Source organism: Schistocerca nitens, chromosome 10 (genome assembly GCF_023898315.1).
Source record: "Schistocerca nitens isolate TAMUIC-IGC-003100 chromosome 10, iqSchNite1.1, whole genome shotgun sequence".
In the NCBI taxonomy this organism is placed as follows: domain Eukaryota; kingdom Metazoa; phylum Arthropoda; class Insecta; order Orthoptera; family Acrididae; genus Schistocerca; species Schistocerca nitens.
In genome coordinates this window covers 125,353,084-125,370,343 of record NC_064623.1, presented here as the reverse complement: position 1 = coordinate 125,370,343, position 17,260 = coordinate 125,353,084, and the positions used below count along the sequence as shown (strand labels likewise).

Below are 17,260 nucleotides of genomic sequence, written 5' to 3'. Positions count from 1 at the left end.
CAATTTTTATTCATATAGCTGACAACAGAGATAATTATCAGTTAGTGTGTTGGAACTCCAGTTGATATGTGTTTCTTCATTGACTGTCATCTTTGTTTTGAAGTTCAAGTTGGAGTAAACGTAACTGAATTTTTCAGCTGAGATGGTGATTGGAGAATTCTACTCAATCGTTTAAGCATGCTTCACATATCTGCAAATGATGAGTATGCCAATATGGTATTTGTGCACATGGTTTGTAAAGGAAATGTTCCTGATGCTTGTGGAGGATACGGTACACAATTTGGTAACTGCAGAGCACCAGATTCAGGAGTGCTTACCCAATTCTTCACTAAGCTGTGTGAGACTGGTGGAGTGTCCAGCAGTCATATCTTATCTGAACCCGAAAATCAACAGAGTATAGGTGAAGTAAAAGGTGACACGCATAATCCAGAATCAGCATAAAGCGAATTATGAAAAAATATCTGCAATTTCGGGTCTATAAAATGCAACTGACACAATAACTGAGACAAAACGATCAAGAAACACGCTGAACATTTGGCCATAAGGTGCTTGAAAATGAAGGGTGGACATCAGTTTCAGCAGAAAAATGATGTTCATTGACGAGGCATAACTGCTGTTGAATGGCTTCGTGAACAAGCAGGATTTGGGGTACTGAAAACCCCGAGTAGTTATGGAGAAGACATTGTATGTACAACGAGTGGCTGTGTGGTATGCAATTTGGGCTGAGGTCATAACTGAGCCGTACTTCTTTGAAGATGTCGCCGTGAACAGTGAACACACTAACAGTGGACAGAGAAGAGAGTTTTTGTGGTCTGAAATGGATTGTGTGAAAATGAAGAGCTTCGGTTTCAAGATGGCACCACCTGTCACATATCTATTGCTACAATTGTTACCAGAGGGGTTTTTTAGTAGGGTGATTTCTCGCAATGGTGGTGTGAACTGTCCACCGAGATTCTGTGATTTGACACCAAGTGATTTCTTTTTGTGGAGATATTAGAAATCTTGTGTGTACATCAATAACACCACAATCACTTCCGCACTGAGAGTCAGTGGATATTTTCAGAACTATAGGTGCAAATATGTCGAAAAGTTATGGAAAATTTCATCGAAAGTGTGAATGTGTGCTTACAGAGTGAAGGGCATATGAGTAGCATACGCTACAATAATGCATATATTAGCCAGTTTGATCAATAAGTTGTACACTCTAATCCACTCAAGAGTTGAGTTCTTTATGGGACGCCATTTTACACCCACTAAAATATTTACTATTCCTCCTGAAATTCCCTGCTTGTTTGTCTGGCTAGTGTGCTAACACTGCAGACGGAAAGCATGTGGGTAGAGCGCTTATATAATAGACTGAATCGTCCGCCATGTTCTCCCCGACTCTGAGGTTGAGGCAATGTGTTCCTTGGGTGCGGTTACCTATTCACGCAAATTTATACAATATTTCTTACAAAATATTTGATATTGTACTGAACTGTAATTAATGTGTATAGAGATATTTAGATCGCTTTTTTTCATATAATAGAAAAAATGAAATATAATATTCCTATGTGGTACTTTATAAATATTAAATGTAATAGTTAAGAACTCAATACGAATGTCTTCAAATAGAGATGCTATGCAATAACAACTTCTGACTATTTGTTAGTTTTCGTCCGTGTATAGAAGCTTGTAAAATCAGTGTTTATTTTTTAATCGTAAGTAGGTACAACTGCGGCATTTTAACTGTACAGAGGGGGAAAGGCAGACTTTCATGTTCCAGTGAAACAAATTCTTATTAGTCGTAGTAGAGGATAGTGCGACTGCATGGATTAATCCCTTCCACGCTGCCCGTGACACCCACATGCCCAACTTACGTCTACACCCTAGTAGTGCCCCTGCCCATTACACTCATTACTCGCGGCAGGCAATCTTACCGAGTCCCGTAAGACTTCGGGCAATGTGTGTGCATCCAGCACAGATGAAGGAAGTCAATGGCGGGTTAGCCTTAACTATATGAAGATGATACCTGCCTGCTCTTTCGGACATGTTACGGCTAACCGGCCATTGACGTTCTTCATCTGCACTGGATGCACACGCATTGCCCGAAGTCTTACGGGACTCGGTAAGATTGTCTGCCGCCAGTAATGGACTGGGGCACTACGAATGTAGTGTGTGGACATTAAGTTGGGCCTGTGTGTCTCAGCCGGCCGAAGTGGCCGAGCAGTTCTAGGTGCTACAGTCTGGAACCGCGCGACCGCTACGGTCGCAGGTTCGAATCCTGCCTCGGGCATGGATGCGTGTGATGTCCTTAGGTTAGTTAGGTTTAAGTAGTTCTAAGTTCTAGGGGACTGATGACCTGAGATGTTAAGTCCCATAGTGCTCAGAGCCATTTGAACCATGCATGTCTCTTGGGAAGCGTGGAAGGGACAATTCCCTGCAGTCGCACTATCCTCTGTGCCCTCGGTGGCTCAGATGGAGAGAGTTTTTGCCATGGTAAGCAGAAGATTCCGGGTTCGAGACCCAGTCGGGGCACACATTTTCAACTGTTCCCGTTGATGTATATCAACGCCTGTCGACAGCTTACGGTCTTGATTTAAGTATCATTTCATTTTACAAGAGTGGGCCAGAATAGTCGGGTACTGACCACGTCGATGCGCAGGAACTGCTTGGCGTGGTGGAAGCAGGCCTGCAGCAGCTCGGGCAGGTCGTAGTGCTCCGCGGCGCAGATGAGGCCCGGGATGTTGGAGCAGGTGAGCGGGCACGAGCCGGTGTGCAGGTAGTCCAGCAGGATGCGGAACGTCTCCGGGTCGAACTCGATGATGGGGAACTGCCACACCAAAACACACATACACTGCACCAATGCTATATTACGCACTGAACGTTTACATTGTTTTAAGGAAGGCGATGGTATACAGCTTTTAAATATATTTTTTAAAAACAACATTTGGCACAATATATGTATGCCGCCTTACTGAAACACCTAGTTTCGTTCAAACAACATACCATCCTCAGGCATAAAAAAATTGGCCAGCTGAGAGTAGGCAAACTGGGGGAACCGTACAAACTTAATTATGTATACGGACACTTCATCTATTACCGGAATTGAAGATCGGGACGATTTCTGCCTGTTAAAACTGAAACAGATGAGCCCTCGGTCACTATTATTTTTAGTCTTATTGACCAGGTTTCAACACTTCTAAGAGTGCCTTCATCAGAATTAAAACAATTAAAATGGCCTATAACATAGTTTCAAATTTATAGGAAAATACATCTGCATATAAAAATTGTAAGTACTGACTAACAACAAAAACAGACAGTAGTTACTTGTCACATATAAAATATTTAACAAGCCAGAAGGGCTTTAGTCACAAAATATATATAAAGGAATGCCTGAAGGGGAGCTACTATGGGCTGCTTTTTTTTATTTTTTTATTTTTTTTATTTTTTAAGCCCATTTTGTTCGTTGTATCTGCTCGGGGCGGACGTCGCAAGACACCCGTTTCAGTTTATCGTTGATCCTTTAGCTCAGTTATTTTTATTACAGGGGGCAGCTAACCTTCTTTTTTTTCTTTTTTAAAATCTAATTTTGTTCGGTTTCGTTCGTTGCATCTGCTCGGGGCGGACGTTGTAAGACATCCATTTAAGTTCGTTGTATTACAGAGGGCACATCACCCTCTGACCGAACACGCTGAGCTACCGTGCCGGCAAGGTTGCAACGGACTGAGGCGGCCGCGTTAACAAGTGCGGGCAACATGACATTGCATCGAGAGTGCCATCTAGTAGCCGCATGCACAAACTTGCCTACTTGACATCCAAGTGTAGACAGAAGAAAAAAATTTACTTCTTCGCCGGCTCTGTGGTAACGTACTGACCTATGAAAAAGCGTCTATTAGACGCTGTGTTTGATGCCGGCACGGTAGCTCAGCGTGTTCGGTCAGAGGGTCAGCTGACCTCTGTAATAAAAAAAGTGAGTTAATAGATCAACAACGAACAAAATGAGATTGAAAAAAAAAGGAAAATTATAATGAATATTGTTCAGTGCATAATGTAAAAAGCAATATTTTGTTTAACAGCGACAGAAAAAGTAACATTTTGTCTTCAACAGAGCTTAGAAGTACAGTTTGAAGCATAAAAACGTCATTATAGAAAATACAGGAAGGGCTGAATGACACAGCTTGTAGAAAGCGATATAACATGAAATACAGCCAATAAACCATATAATAAATGAAAAATTATGAGTTAATTTAGATGGATTGCCGGCACGGTAGCTCAGCGTGTTCGGTCAGAGAGCCTGTTGGCCTCTGTAATAAAAAACTGAGTGGAAGGACCAACCACCGCACTTCAACAGGATGTCTTGCGGCGTCCGCAACGACCAAACACAACGATAAAAAAAAAACCAACATTTCGGCAAACTGCACAACGTGAAATTAAATGTCAAGTAACGGCTTTGTACCGTTGAACAAATTTTTATTGCGCAACTGCAGCTGATCATTGAGAATGAGGCTATCATTTCGAGAAAGATGTTTAAAAATCTCTAATCCTTCCAGAATATCTAATTTACGTCCTTTCTTGTCGGTGTTCAAAATGATGAAATCGCAAATAGCTTTAGGCGAGTGATCTGTAATCAGAAGACGGTCGGCAAAGGACGAATTTTGGGGGCTAGTGCCATTTTTTCTTAAAAGATGTTGTTTATACCTGGTTTTAAAGGCACGTCCAGTTTGTCCTACGTATTTTTGCCTGTTATCGACGTTCATAATCGCAAAATAGTGCTCACAGGATTCCAATATTTTCAAGAATGTTTTAATTTCAAGTTAGAAGTCGGGTAACAAATGACAAAAGAGTTTTCTTTTCGTGTGATGTAATTAACAATTTTCAGATTTTTTCCTTTCCTTGTACTGTGAAATCTTTGTTCATATAAAATTTCATGATTCTACGTCAAGGGGGACTACGTTCTAGATTTTAATTATTGATTTTTCGAGTGTGACGTAAGTGACAATATCTTTTGTTTATATTTTTACAGCACTAAACGACTATATACCTCAGGGCGTGATACAATTCTGCACTTGATACGTCTGCTCGTTACTGAGAAAAAGATGGTTTAACATACTGACGGAGAGACAGTCTGATAACAAATGATAAAAGAATTTTTTTTATCTGATATAATTACAAATTAACAATATTAATTTTTTTCTTTTACTTGTACTGTGAAGTCTTTGTTCTTGTGAACTTTTATGATTCTACGTCGAGGAATAGCTTCTAGGTTTTAATGATTGAGTTTCCGAGTATCAAAATGTGTAACATAAATGACAATGTCTTCTGCTTGCAGTGACTCTGAAGCTTAACATTTTTACAGACCTCAGGGTGTGACATAAATTTCCACTTGAGACATCTACTCCTTCCTGAGAAACATGGGCATAACAGACGGATGGACAGACAAACAGTCAGATAATAAATGAAAAAAAAATTTTTTCGTGTGGTACATTCGCAAATTAACAATAATTATAGTATTTTTTCCTTTGGTTGTAGAGTGAAACCTTACTTCTTGGTAAATTTCGTGACTCTAGAGAAACGGAAAACACGATGCAGGTTTTGATAGGTGAGTTTTCGAGTATCGAAACATGCGACATAAATGGCGGTGTATTTCGGTTGAACTGACTTAGAAGCTTACATTTTTACATCACCACATGAATGTAGACCTAAATGTGACATAAATTTCAGCACTGATAGGTCTACCTGTCCCTGAAAGATATGGACTATAACAGACAGATGGACAGCCAGTCTGATAACAAATGAGGCATTTTTTTTCTTGTTGTATAGTTAACAATTTTAGGATTTTTTTCTTTTGGTTGCAGTGTGAAACCTTGCTTCTTGCCAAATTTCATGATTCTACGTCTAGGGGAACTATCGTGTAGGCTTTATGAGTCAGTTTGCGAGTATCAAAATGTATTACATAAATGGCCATATCTTTTATTGCTTTGAACTTGGAGGCTTCACTTTTTTTCACCGCTAAGGGACCATAGTCCTTAATATGTGACATAAATTTCATCTTGATCCGTCTACCCCTTCCTAAGACAAAGAGTTCTTAACAGTCGGACAGCCGTACAAGAAAGTGGTCCTATACGGGTTACGTTTTCACCGGCTGTAGTATGGAACCCTAAAAATGACATTAATCACAGAGCATGTTTCACTGATCATCTTGTGTACAAAGATCAGTGTTATACACTGACTATAATGAACATACAGAATGATGTTGACTACAACTGCACTGAACTTACGGAATACAGTTAATGTACAACATTGATCTATGTACAAATATTAATATTCATATTCATGCGCTGGGATTTTGGAACATAAAGTTGTGTGCTTCAACGGCGTGGTGCACTTATTTCATTCAGTTGGACAGCACTTCGGCGGTTTGTCTGTCCCCGAGCGAACAGCATCTATTGAACCTAGGCCCGACGTTGCTTAATTTCGGGGATCGGGCGAGAAACAGTGTTTACAACGTGGGAAGGGCGCTGGTATCTTGCAACATATGCTGCGTACGAACATTGTGAAATACCTCGAAGAAAACGGTCTATTGACAAACAGCCATCATGGATTCATAACATATTGGACTTGCCAAATACACACATCAAAAAAAAATTTTTTTCATCACCTCGGTTCCGAGAGTTCCGGAACTTTTCAGAAAATAGAATAGAGATCAACATAAACATCATTTCCGCCATTTTTAATGCTCATGAAAACCTCACATTGCATGTTGTCCCACCACACAGCGAGACCTTTACAGGTGGTGTTCCAGATTGCTGTACACATTGGTACCTCTGATACCCACTAGCACGTCCTCTTGCATTGGTGCATGCCTGTATTCATTTTGGCATACTGTCCACAAGTTCATCAAGGCACAGTTGATCTAGATTTTCTCACACCTCAACGGCGATTCGGCGTAGATTAGAGGTGTACAAATTCCCCTTGCAGCCTGCTTGCCCCTAGCCCCTCTGCAACCATTCATGCAGGTCAGCCTGCCGCGACGTAAACACAAGAGTGCGCGTGTACTGAGGCATAGTGGGTAATGCGGCCGACTTGGGCTCCCGCAAGCCCGGGCTACCTGGGTTCCCGCAGGCCTGCCAAGCTTCACGGGACCCGCTCAGCTTGCTGCGCCTGACAACAGGTTGCGCTGTCAAGCTACCGTGACTAGAGTAGCCAGGTAGTTAGCCCGCAGTTCATATATCGCAACGGTGGGGCAGCACAATGAATAGGTCGAACTTTAGTGAGATTGAAAAAAAATTGACAACTGGCGAATACATGCTGGTAACGAAACAGAGCACAAGTGCCGCATGGGAAACGTTTTCGTTTGTTTATGAGGCCGCTTCAAATAAATCGGTAGGTGTGTCTCAATGCAAACTATGTAAAAAGCTCTTAAGTACGTGTTCGGGAACCTCGAGTATGTTACGACATGTGTGCAAATTTGACAAGCAGTTCCCTCACTCCGTAAATATCTTGAAAGAGGACAAAGATTTAGTGGCCGAAAAGAGCGTCGAAATGTGTGCTAAGGACCTGAGACCATTTAGCAGTATAGAGGGAGAAGGATTTCTTAATTTAGGGCAGACACTGATCGACATAGGTAAAAAATATGGCTCAGTTGATATGAAAAATATTATTCCTTCCCGAGTGACAGTAGCTAGGAAAGTTCAAAACCTAGCTGATAAAGTGCGCAGCAAAATGCTCCCATATATATAGTGCATGCGATCCGTTCTGGTATATGTGCCAGTACAATTGGTCTATGGACAGACAATTGCAAATGGGTGCATTACATGTCCGTGACAATGCATTATATAAATTCAGACTGGCGTTTGAATAAATATGTACTGATGTGCTCTGCGTTTTCTGACTGCCCAAAAACTGGCTCGAATATTCGAAACGAGTTGGAAGATTGCTTAGAAATTATGGGTGTTTCTCGTGAAGACATTGCCAAAATTACGTTTGTCACAGACCAGGGCAGTAACATTGTCAATGCTCTCGAAATACACTCCTGGAAATGGAAAAAAGAACACATTGACACCGGTGTGTCAGACCCACCATACCTGCTCCGGACACTGCGAGAGGGCTGTACAAGCAATGATCACACGCACGGCACAGCGGACACACCAGGAACCGCGGTGTTGGCCGTCGAATGGCGCTAGCTGCGCAGCATTTGTGCACCGCCGCCGTCAGTGTCAGCCAGTTTGCCGTGGCATACGGAGCTCCATCGCAGTCTTTAACACTGGTAGCATGCCGCGACAGCGTGGACGTGAATCGTATGTGCAGTTGACGGACTTTGAGCGAGGGCGTATAGTGGGCATGCGGGAGGCCGGGTGGACGTACCGCCGAATTGCTCAACACGTGGGGCGTGAGGTCTCCACAGTACATCGATGTTGTCGCCAGTGGTCGGCGGAAGGTGCACGTGCCCGTCGACCTGGGACCGGACCGCAGCGACGCACGGATGCACGCCAAGACCGTAGGATCCTACGCAGTGCCGTAGGGGACCGCACCGCCACTTCCCAGCAAATTAGGGACACTGTTGCTCCAGGGGTATCGGCGAGGACCATTCGCAACCGTCTCCATGAAGCTGGGCTACGGTCCCGCACACCGTTAGGCCGTCTTCCGCTCACGCCCCAACATCGTGCAGCCCGCCTCCAGTGGTGTCGCGACAGGCGTGAATGGAGGGACGAATGGAGACGTGTCGTCTTCAGCGATGAGAGTCGCTTCTGCCTTGGTGCCAATGATGGTCGTATGCGTGTTTGGCGCCGTGCAGGTGAGCGCCACAATCAGGACTGCATACGACCGAGGCACACAGGGCCAACACCCGGCATCATGGTGTGGGGAGCGATCTCCTACACTGGCCGTATACTACTGGTGATCGTCGAGGGGACACTGAATAGTGCACGGTACATCCAAACCGTCATCGAACCCATCGTTCTACCATTCCTAGACCGGCAAGGGAACTTGCTGTTCCAACAGGACAATGCACGTCCGCATGTATCCCGTGCCACCCAACGTGCTCTAGAAGGTGTACGTCAACTACCCTGGCCAGCAAGATCTCCGGATCTGTCCCCCATTGAGCATGTTTGGGACTGGATGAAGCGTCGTCTCACGCGGTCTGCACGTCCAGCACGAACGCTGGTCCAACTGAGGCGCCAGGTGGAAATGGCATGGGAAGCCGTTCCACAGGACTACATCCAGCATCTCTACGATCGTCTCCATGGGAGAACAGCAGCCTGCATTGCTGCGAAAGGTGGATATACACTGTACTAGTGCCGACATTGTGCATGCTCTGTTGCCTGTGTCTATGTGCCTGTGGTTCTGTCAGTGTGATCATGTGATGTATCTGACCCCAGGAATGTGTCAATAAAGTTTCCCCTTCCTGGGACAATGAATTCACGGTGTTCTTATTTCAATTTCCAGGAGTGTATGTATATCAGCGTCTTCTATGCATGACTCATACTATATACACAGTCTTGAAACATGTTCTGAGCGAACAGTTTTTGAAAGAAAATGTTCCAAATATATTAGCCATTCTTAATACAGTGCGGGCTACGGTTTCCTACTTCAAGAGAAGAGGTCTCTGTGTGAGACTGAACTCATCTGTAAAGCAGTGGGTTTCAACTCGTTGGAATAGCTATTTTGACATGCTTGTATCAGTCCATTCTCAGATTGATCAGTGAAGGCTGTCTTACATAACGAAGGTGCCTCTGTTAAGATGCTGGGTTATGACTACCACATAACTGGCCAGCATTTCTTAAGCCGTTTAAATAAGCCACAGTTAATCTAGAGGGTGACAAGGAGCCAACCCTACATTTAGTTCTAGCGTGGTTTTATGCCTTAAAAGCTCACTGTACTGTACGGGATAACGATGAAGAGTTTTGCAATTTTATTCCATCTGAATATTATAGAACCACTTGTGAAATATATATGTTGATAAAATGTATTTTCAGGACATGAAACCTTTGAAACAAGCCGCCGGTGCCTTCCTAGATCATAAAATGTGCGTTAGTATGTTGCATAAAAGTGCAACGTTTATCGTGCCTAACTACGACACATTAAGAAAGTTAACCGAGGATGAAAAAATTGATGTTTACCAAGCAACAAATAAAGAAAAAAATGGTTCAAATAGCCCTGAGCACTATGGGACTTAAATTCTGGGGTCATCAGTCCCCTAGAACGTAGGAACTACTTAAACCTAACCAACCTAAGGACATCACACACATCCATGCCCGAGGCAGGATTCGAACCTGCGACCGTAGCGGTCGCGCGTTTCCAGACTGTAGCGCCTAGAACCGCTCGGCCATTACCAAGCAACATGACAGATGTGTGCTGAACGTAAGCTCCTAAGATAATGCATATATTCTTCATCTACATGTACATGGGTACTCTGCAAGTCACACGCAAGTGCTTGGTTGAGGTTCATTGAACCACTTTCAGACTTATTTGTCTCCTATTCTTGGATTTCGCGAGGGATAAAACACCTACATCTCTCCGTCTCAGCGCTGCTTTTTTGTATTTTATTCTACTGATCATTTCTTCCAATGTAGATGGGACTCAACAATATATCATCGAATTCGGTATAAGTTGGTGATCGAAATTTCATATATAGATCGCGCCACCTCAAGAAACGCCATTGTTGTAATAATTCCAACCCCAATCCGCGACACTCTTTCCCCTGTTTCACGATAATACCAAACGAGCTGCCCTTCTTTAGACTCTTTCGACCTCCTCCATCAATCGTACCAGAAAAGGCTCTCCAACTGCGTAGCAATGCTCCAAAAGAGTGTTTTGTCATTAAAAAGACCACAACATTTTCTGTGTGTCCATTCCTATTTAAGTAGGTCGTAATTGTAATCAGAGGTATTAAGTAGAATCTACAGCCTTTAGATTTGACTGGTTGATCTTGTAAACGAAGTTTAACTGACTTAGTTTAGTACATACACGGATAACCTCGCTCTTTTCATTATTTATTGCCAACTGCTAATTTTCACACAAAAAATATACATCTTGTTTATATCGTCCTGCAGTTAGTTTTGATCTTCTGGTGACTTTACTGGACGATAAATGATAGCATCATCTAAAAACTATTATAATTTCAATTATGTGTAGTACGATATTCACATTATTCTGCAAATATTAACTGGAACCTGTATAGTTTCAGTACAAGTGCCCAATCACAGCACCCAAGAAACAAATCCAGGACCGTACAAAATGGCGAAATTTGAGGACTGGGCAGAAGAGTCTCCTCTCCTACATGATGAAGTCAGGAGATACTTGCAAGAACACTGTGTGAACGAGGGAGGTATTCTATAGTGGTGGAAAAATAGCTCCCAACGACTTCCTTGACTTGCGTGTGTGGCAAGAAAAATATTAAATATACCAGCCACTAGTGCCTCTAGTGCGAGAATTTTTAGTTGCTTTGCAAACCTAATTAGCGAAAAACGATCCCGTCTTAATGCAGACAGACTTAACGATCTCGTCATAATTAATTCAAACACTAATCAGCAGACACATTAAGAATACAGTAGAACATTAAACAGGAAACTATGAGTTTGAGTGCAAATTTACTAATTAAGAGTGCAGTTTTCTTTCTTGTGCTTTCTGGGCGTCAATTTCTGAGATAGAAATTTTGTAATGCATACAGTTCATTTTTATTTTAGACTAAACTTTTTGATTTCAATCGTCCCAAGTGACATTTATTATTGTTTGTAAACCATTTTCTGTTACTTGTGTTTGCAAAAGTAGCCAAATATTTTTAGGAGTATCTGATTTGGCCTAAATAATACTTTCAGGGGAACTGAAGGAAAATTTGTAAATATTTTATATTGAAAAGTGTTCTGCAAAATAATATATTCATTTGTGGCTTAAGGCAATACACATTATGAGTTTAAATTACACTTTATTTTGTTGAGTTCCGCACACATTGCGAAATGTAATTTTACTCCTCTATTTCTATATAAGGGAAATCCCACAAGCAGGGTCAAGATGTTGGAGACCTAGACACTACAAATGCTTTTAAAATGAAGAGCGTCCTTTTCCACGAATGTATTGTAGTAGGAATATAATGGAAACTATGAGACACTCTCCGCAGTGTGTACGTCTGCGTCATGAGGGTTCAGACTCGTCGTTTAGTTCTGTGTTATGAGGGTCTAGAGTCGTCGTTTAGATTTGTATCATGCAAGTAAACACTCGTCGTCTAAGTCTGTATCATGAGGGTCCGAACTATGGTCCCTCATGACGCAGACCTAGACTACAAGTGTGGACTCTCATGACGCAAACGTAGACGCCGCGAAAAATGGCTCAGAGTCGCCATTGTATTCCCAGTACTATAGTTTTTAGACGAACTGGGTACGAAACAAATGCTTCGATTTTGTTAAAATGCATTTTGGCAATTTAGAATGATTTTGCCAACTTCGAATGAATTCACAGAACCAGTAAAATACGAGGGGCGTTCAGAAAGTAAGCTCCGATCGGTCGCGAAATGGAAACGACTATGAAAATCCGATAAAGCTTTGCACAGATGTGTTGGGTAGTGTCTCTAGTATAACCCCAGTTAGCATCACGTCGCTCTTCTCGTTTCTGAGCTCGCAGTGAGTGCGTAAAGATGTCTAGAAAATAGTGTCTCCCGCCAAGTACGAGGGCCTGGTGAGAAATTTCGCCTGAAGCTATGCAGCTAACATTACATAACTGTCGTGCGGTTTCTTCTTCAAGACAATTCTCAGCCGCATTCTGCAGGGGCAATGAAGATGCTCCTCCATCGTTTTCAAATGGAAATGTGAGATTACCCACAATACAGTCCGCAATTGTCTCCCCCTGAGTTTCATCTCTGGTCACATGAACCGCTGTCTTTGAAGACAACATTTTGACACAGACAACGAGGCGTAGGTCAGCGTGGAGAATTGGCGGAAAGCACTGGCGGCTGCCTTCTATGATGAGGCTATTGAAAAGTTGGTACAACGCTATGACAAAAGCCTAAGTCAGAACGGCGACTACGTAGAGAAGTAGCTGAAAGGTGTAGCTAATTGTTACAAGTAAAACATTTCTGATGTTCACTGTGGTTTCAATTTGGCAATCGATCGGAGCTTACTTTCTGAACAGGCCTCGTACATCCTGGAAAAGTAGTTAAATATTTGTATAACTGGTGTCATACTTGGCTGAAAAATACTAAAATTAAGGAATCTAGACTTCCAAAATTTTAATTTGGTTCTAATTGCAGTACAGCGGCTATCAGGGGCGTATATAATTTATCCTTCTGGGGAGGGGACCAATCTTCTTTTTTTGGGGGGGGGGGGGTGGAGGTTCACTTCTTTAGTACAAATATCCATCCGTTTCAGTGTTGAAAACTGCAACACAGACTGCATTGCGTTCCACTAAAACAAAAAACACTATGTTCATGGGCTCGGGGAGGGGGGGGGGGGGGGACCGCTGCCCCACCCCTCCCCGTTATCTACTCCCTGGTGGTTATCTGTAGTTTTTATTGTACAAAGGAGCTCCATTTTCAGTGATTGTTCTGCTTGCTACACAAACCTGTTTGAGATGTGATCTGATGGTGGTTCGAATTGCGAATATCCAGTATTGAGATATCTGAAATCTCGAAGAAATCCTTTTATATTTGACAACTAGCTGAAAACTCTGCGTTGCCTGGGCATTTATTTGTTCCATACTCTCGTAGTCCATCTTCCCTCCCCTATTTTCTCTCTACCCATTTATTCCTCTCCCACTATCTATCTGTTCACCTCCCGCCCCCATCCCTTGGCCCATCTTCCCCCACCCTCTATCCTTCTCCTCGTCCTCTCTCTGTTGGACTCCGCCACCTCAGTTCATCTCCTCTTCACCTGTCTATGAAAACTCATATATATCTGTCAACTTTTGTGGTGATCAGTGAAGCAGTGACAAAGTTTATTGCTAGGTAGCATTTATTGTAATACTTTTTGATACCGAGCATTGATAGTTTTGTTTTCTGTGCGTAAACAAACTATGTTGAAGGTGTCCCGACAGGGGAATATGCGACTTACAATTGGCCATGTGAAAAACATGATTTTCAACATTGATGCCACAAACATATAACGACTGCCCTTGCGATTTATCTATCGACATGGCAACTGCAAGCTGCACTGGAAATTATAACCGTTTAAAGTCGAATGGTATGTCGTCGGAATCATAGTGATACGTGGAATCAAACTGTCTTCACCTTTGTACTTTCCTTTTAAAACTGTGTCTTCGAGTATGTTGTTCTTTAATTTCTTCACCGCAAGCTGGGTGTCATTACAAAGACGTGGCTGGTTTACCTTTCGCAACATAATGATTGCCGATCCGAGTTAATTGCAGATTGGGAGGCGGTAATGAGGGCAAATCCAGCGAAGTTAAAAATTCCATAGGATAGTTGAGTACATCACTTGTATGTCATCAATTCGCCAGGTATCATATTTTGAATCTTAAAATTTGTTTCGTTAACATCAAGGTTTTTTGCAGCCAATATAACACGTTTGCTCAACCAAAAATGGTTTGCAACTGTTAAATGACATTTGCTGTGCGCGAATTGTCAAACACGATGACTGTGAATGTGTCAGATATCTCTCAAATTTCAAAAAGATCATAGACATTTCGTTAAAAAAATGTATACACACACACACACACACACACACACACACACACACACACACACACACACACACACACACACACACACACACACATATATATATATATATATATATATATATAAAGATGCACATGGAAATATTCAAAAACTTTCTCTATGGAAATATGCGTACATGAGCCAACTTTCATTGTAACCCGCGAACGATCTCAAAATATTTTGTAAGGTACTCTATTCCATGCACTGTCCGAAATATTATGTAGACAGTGATGTTCAACTTGATGGTCAAGTGTGCAAAATTTCTTCAAGATCGGAATAAAAGTTTAGGGTGGTGTAGAAATGTGTAAGTAAAGCACCCTCCGCCATGCACCATTCAGAATTTTAAGCAGACAACGCCCTTCATCCTGCTTTGAATATCAAGTGTGCCAAATTTCATCAAGATCGGAATAAAAACGTACAATTTGTCGAATTCCGTTAGGTAAAGTAACCCCTGCCATGCATCCTACGAAATTTTATGTAGGCTGTGACCTTCCTCTTGGTTTCAAGGTATAGTGTGCACAATTTCATCAAGATGGTATGCAATACAAACACACGGACACAATGAAAACGCACTTTGAGTTTTTCTCAAATTTCCCAATTTTTCGGTCGATTTTCCAAAAATTTTATTTCATAAAAACCGTGTCCTGAGAATTACGAACACAGCAAAAAAAAAACTCAACACGTGGGGCGTGAGGTCTCCACAGTACATCGATGTTGTCGCCAGTGGTCGGCGGAAGGTGCACGTGCCCGTCGACCTGGGACCGGACCGCAGCGACGCACGGATGCACGCCAAGACCGTAGGATCCTACGCAGTGCCGTAGGGGACCGCACCGCCACTTCCCAGCAAATTAGGGACACTGTTGCTCCTGGGGTATCGGCGAGGACCATTCGCAACCGTCTCCATGAAGCTGGGCTACGGTCCCGCACACCGTTAGGCCGTCTTCCGCTCACGCCCCAACATCGTGCAGCCCGCCTCCAGTGGTGTCGCGACACGCGTGAATGGAGGGACGAATGGAGACGTGTCGTCTTCAGCGATGAGAGTCGCTTCTGCCTTGGTGCCAATGATGGCCGTATGCGTGATGGCGCCGTGCAGGTGAGCGCCACAATCAGGACTGCATACGACCGAGGCACACAGGGCCAACACCCGGCATCATGGTGTGCGGAGCCATCTCCTACACTGGCCGTACACCACTGGTGATCGTCGAGGGGACACTGAATAGTGCACGGTACATCCAAACCGTCATCGAACCCATCGTTCTACCATTCCTTGACCGGCAAGGGAACTTGCTGTTCCAACAGGACAATGCACGTCCGCATGTATCCCGTGCCACCCAACGTGCTCTAGAAGGTGTAAGTCAACTACCCTGGCCAGCAAGATCTCCGGATCTGTCCCCCATTGAGCATGTTTGGGACTGGATGAAGCGTCGTCTCACGCGGTCTGCACGTCCAGCACGAACGCTGGTCCAACTGAGGCGCCAGGTGGAAATGGCATGTCAAGCCGTTCCACAGGACTACATCCAGCATCTCTACGATCGTCTCCATGGGAGAATAGCAGCCTGCATTGCTGCGAAAGGTGGATATACACTGTACTAGTGCCGACATTGTGCATGCTCTGTTGCCTGTGTCTATGTGCCTGTGGTTCTGTCAGTGTGATCATGTGATGTATCTGACCCCAGGAATGTGTCAATAAAGTTTCCCCTTCCTGGGACAATGAATTCACGGTGTTCTTATTTCAATTTCCAGGAGTGTATATATAATGTTGGGGTTTGTCTTTTGGTGCTCAGGTAAAATAAAAACATTTAATTAACGTTCGTAGTACGACAATGACGCGCGCAGACTGAACGGCTGCGTAGTGCAGCTCAGCAGTTATATGGGCAGGCAAGCAAGTTTCCCGCAGCCTGCCCGGGTTGGGTTCTGCTTGGCTTGGCTGGGAGTGAAGCAGCCTGCCCGTTCTTTTGGCAACGCGCGGCGGTCTGCCCGCCTGGCCACCGGGCAAGCATGGGCGGGTTAAAAGCGGAACATGTACACCACTGGCGTAGATCCCTCAGAGTGGTTGGTGGGTCACATCGTCCATAAACAGCCCTTTTCAATCTATCCCGTGCATGTTCGATAGGGTTCATCTCTGAAGAACATGCTGGCCACTATAGTCGAGCGATGTCGTTATCTTGAAGGAAGTCACTCACAGGATGTGCAATATGGGGACGCGAACTGTCGTCCATGAAGACGAATGCCTCGCCAATTGCTGCCGATACGGTTACACTATCGGTCGGAAGATGGCATTCACGTTTCGTAAAGCCGTTACGGCGCCTTCCATGACCACCAGCGACGTACGTCGGCCCCACAAAATGCCACCCCAAAACAGCAGGGAACCTCCACCTTGCTGCATTCGCTGATTAATGTGTCTGAGCCGTTCAGGCTGACCGGGTTGCCTCCAAATACGTCCCCCACAATTTTCTGGTTGAAGTTATATGCGACACTCATCGGTGAAGTGAATGTGATGCCAATCCTGTGCGGTCCATTCGGTATGTTGTTAGGCCCATCTGTACTGCGTTGCATGGTGCCGTGGTTGCAAAGATGGACCTCGCCATGGACGTTGGGAGTGAAACCGCGCATCAT

General features: G+C 43.7%; 1 protein-coding gene across 1 annotated transcript in view; it reads right to left on the bottom strand.

The window, feature by feature from the left end:
• The window catches only part of LOC126209928 (uncharacterized), a 159,762-nt gene that overhangs the window by 28,095 nt on the left and 114,407 nt on the right, over positions 1-17,260 (bottom strand). The window contains exon 5 of the mRNA XM_049939046.1: positions 2,630-2,812. Within this exon, the coding sequence (XP_049795003.1) occupies positions 2,630-2,812 (183 nt within the window). The remainder of the gene's footprint in view (positions 1-2,629; positions 2,813-17,260) is intronic.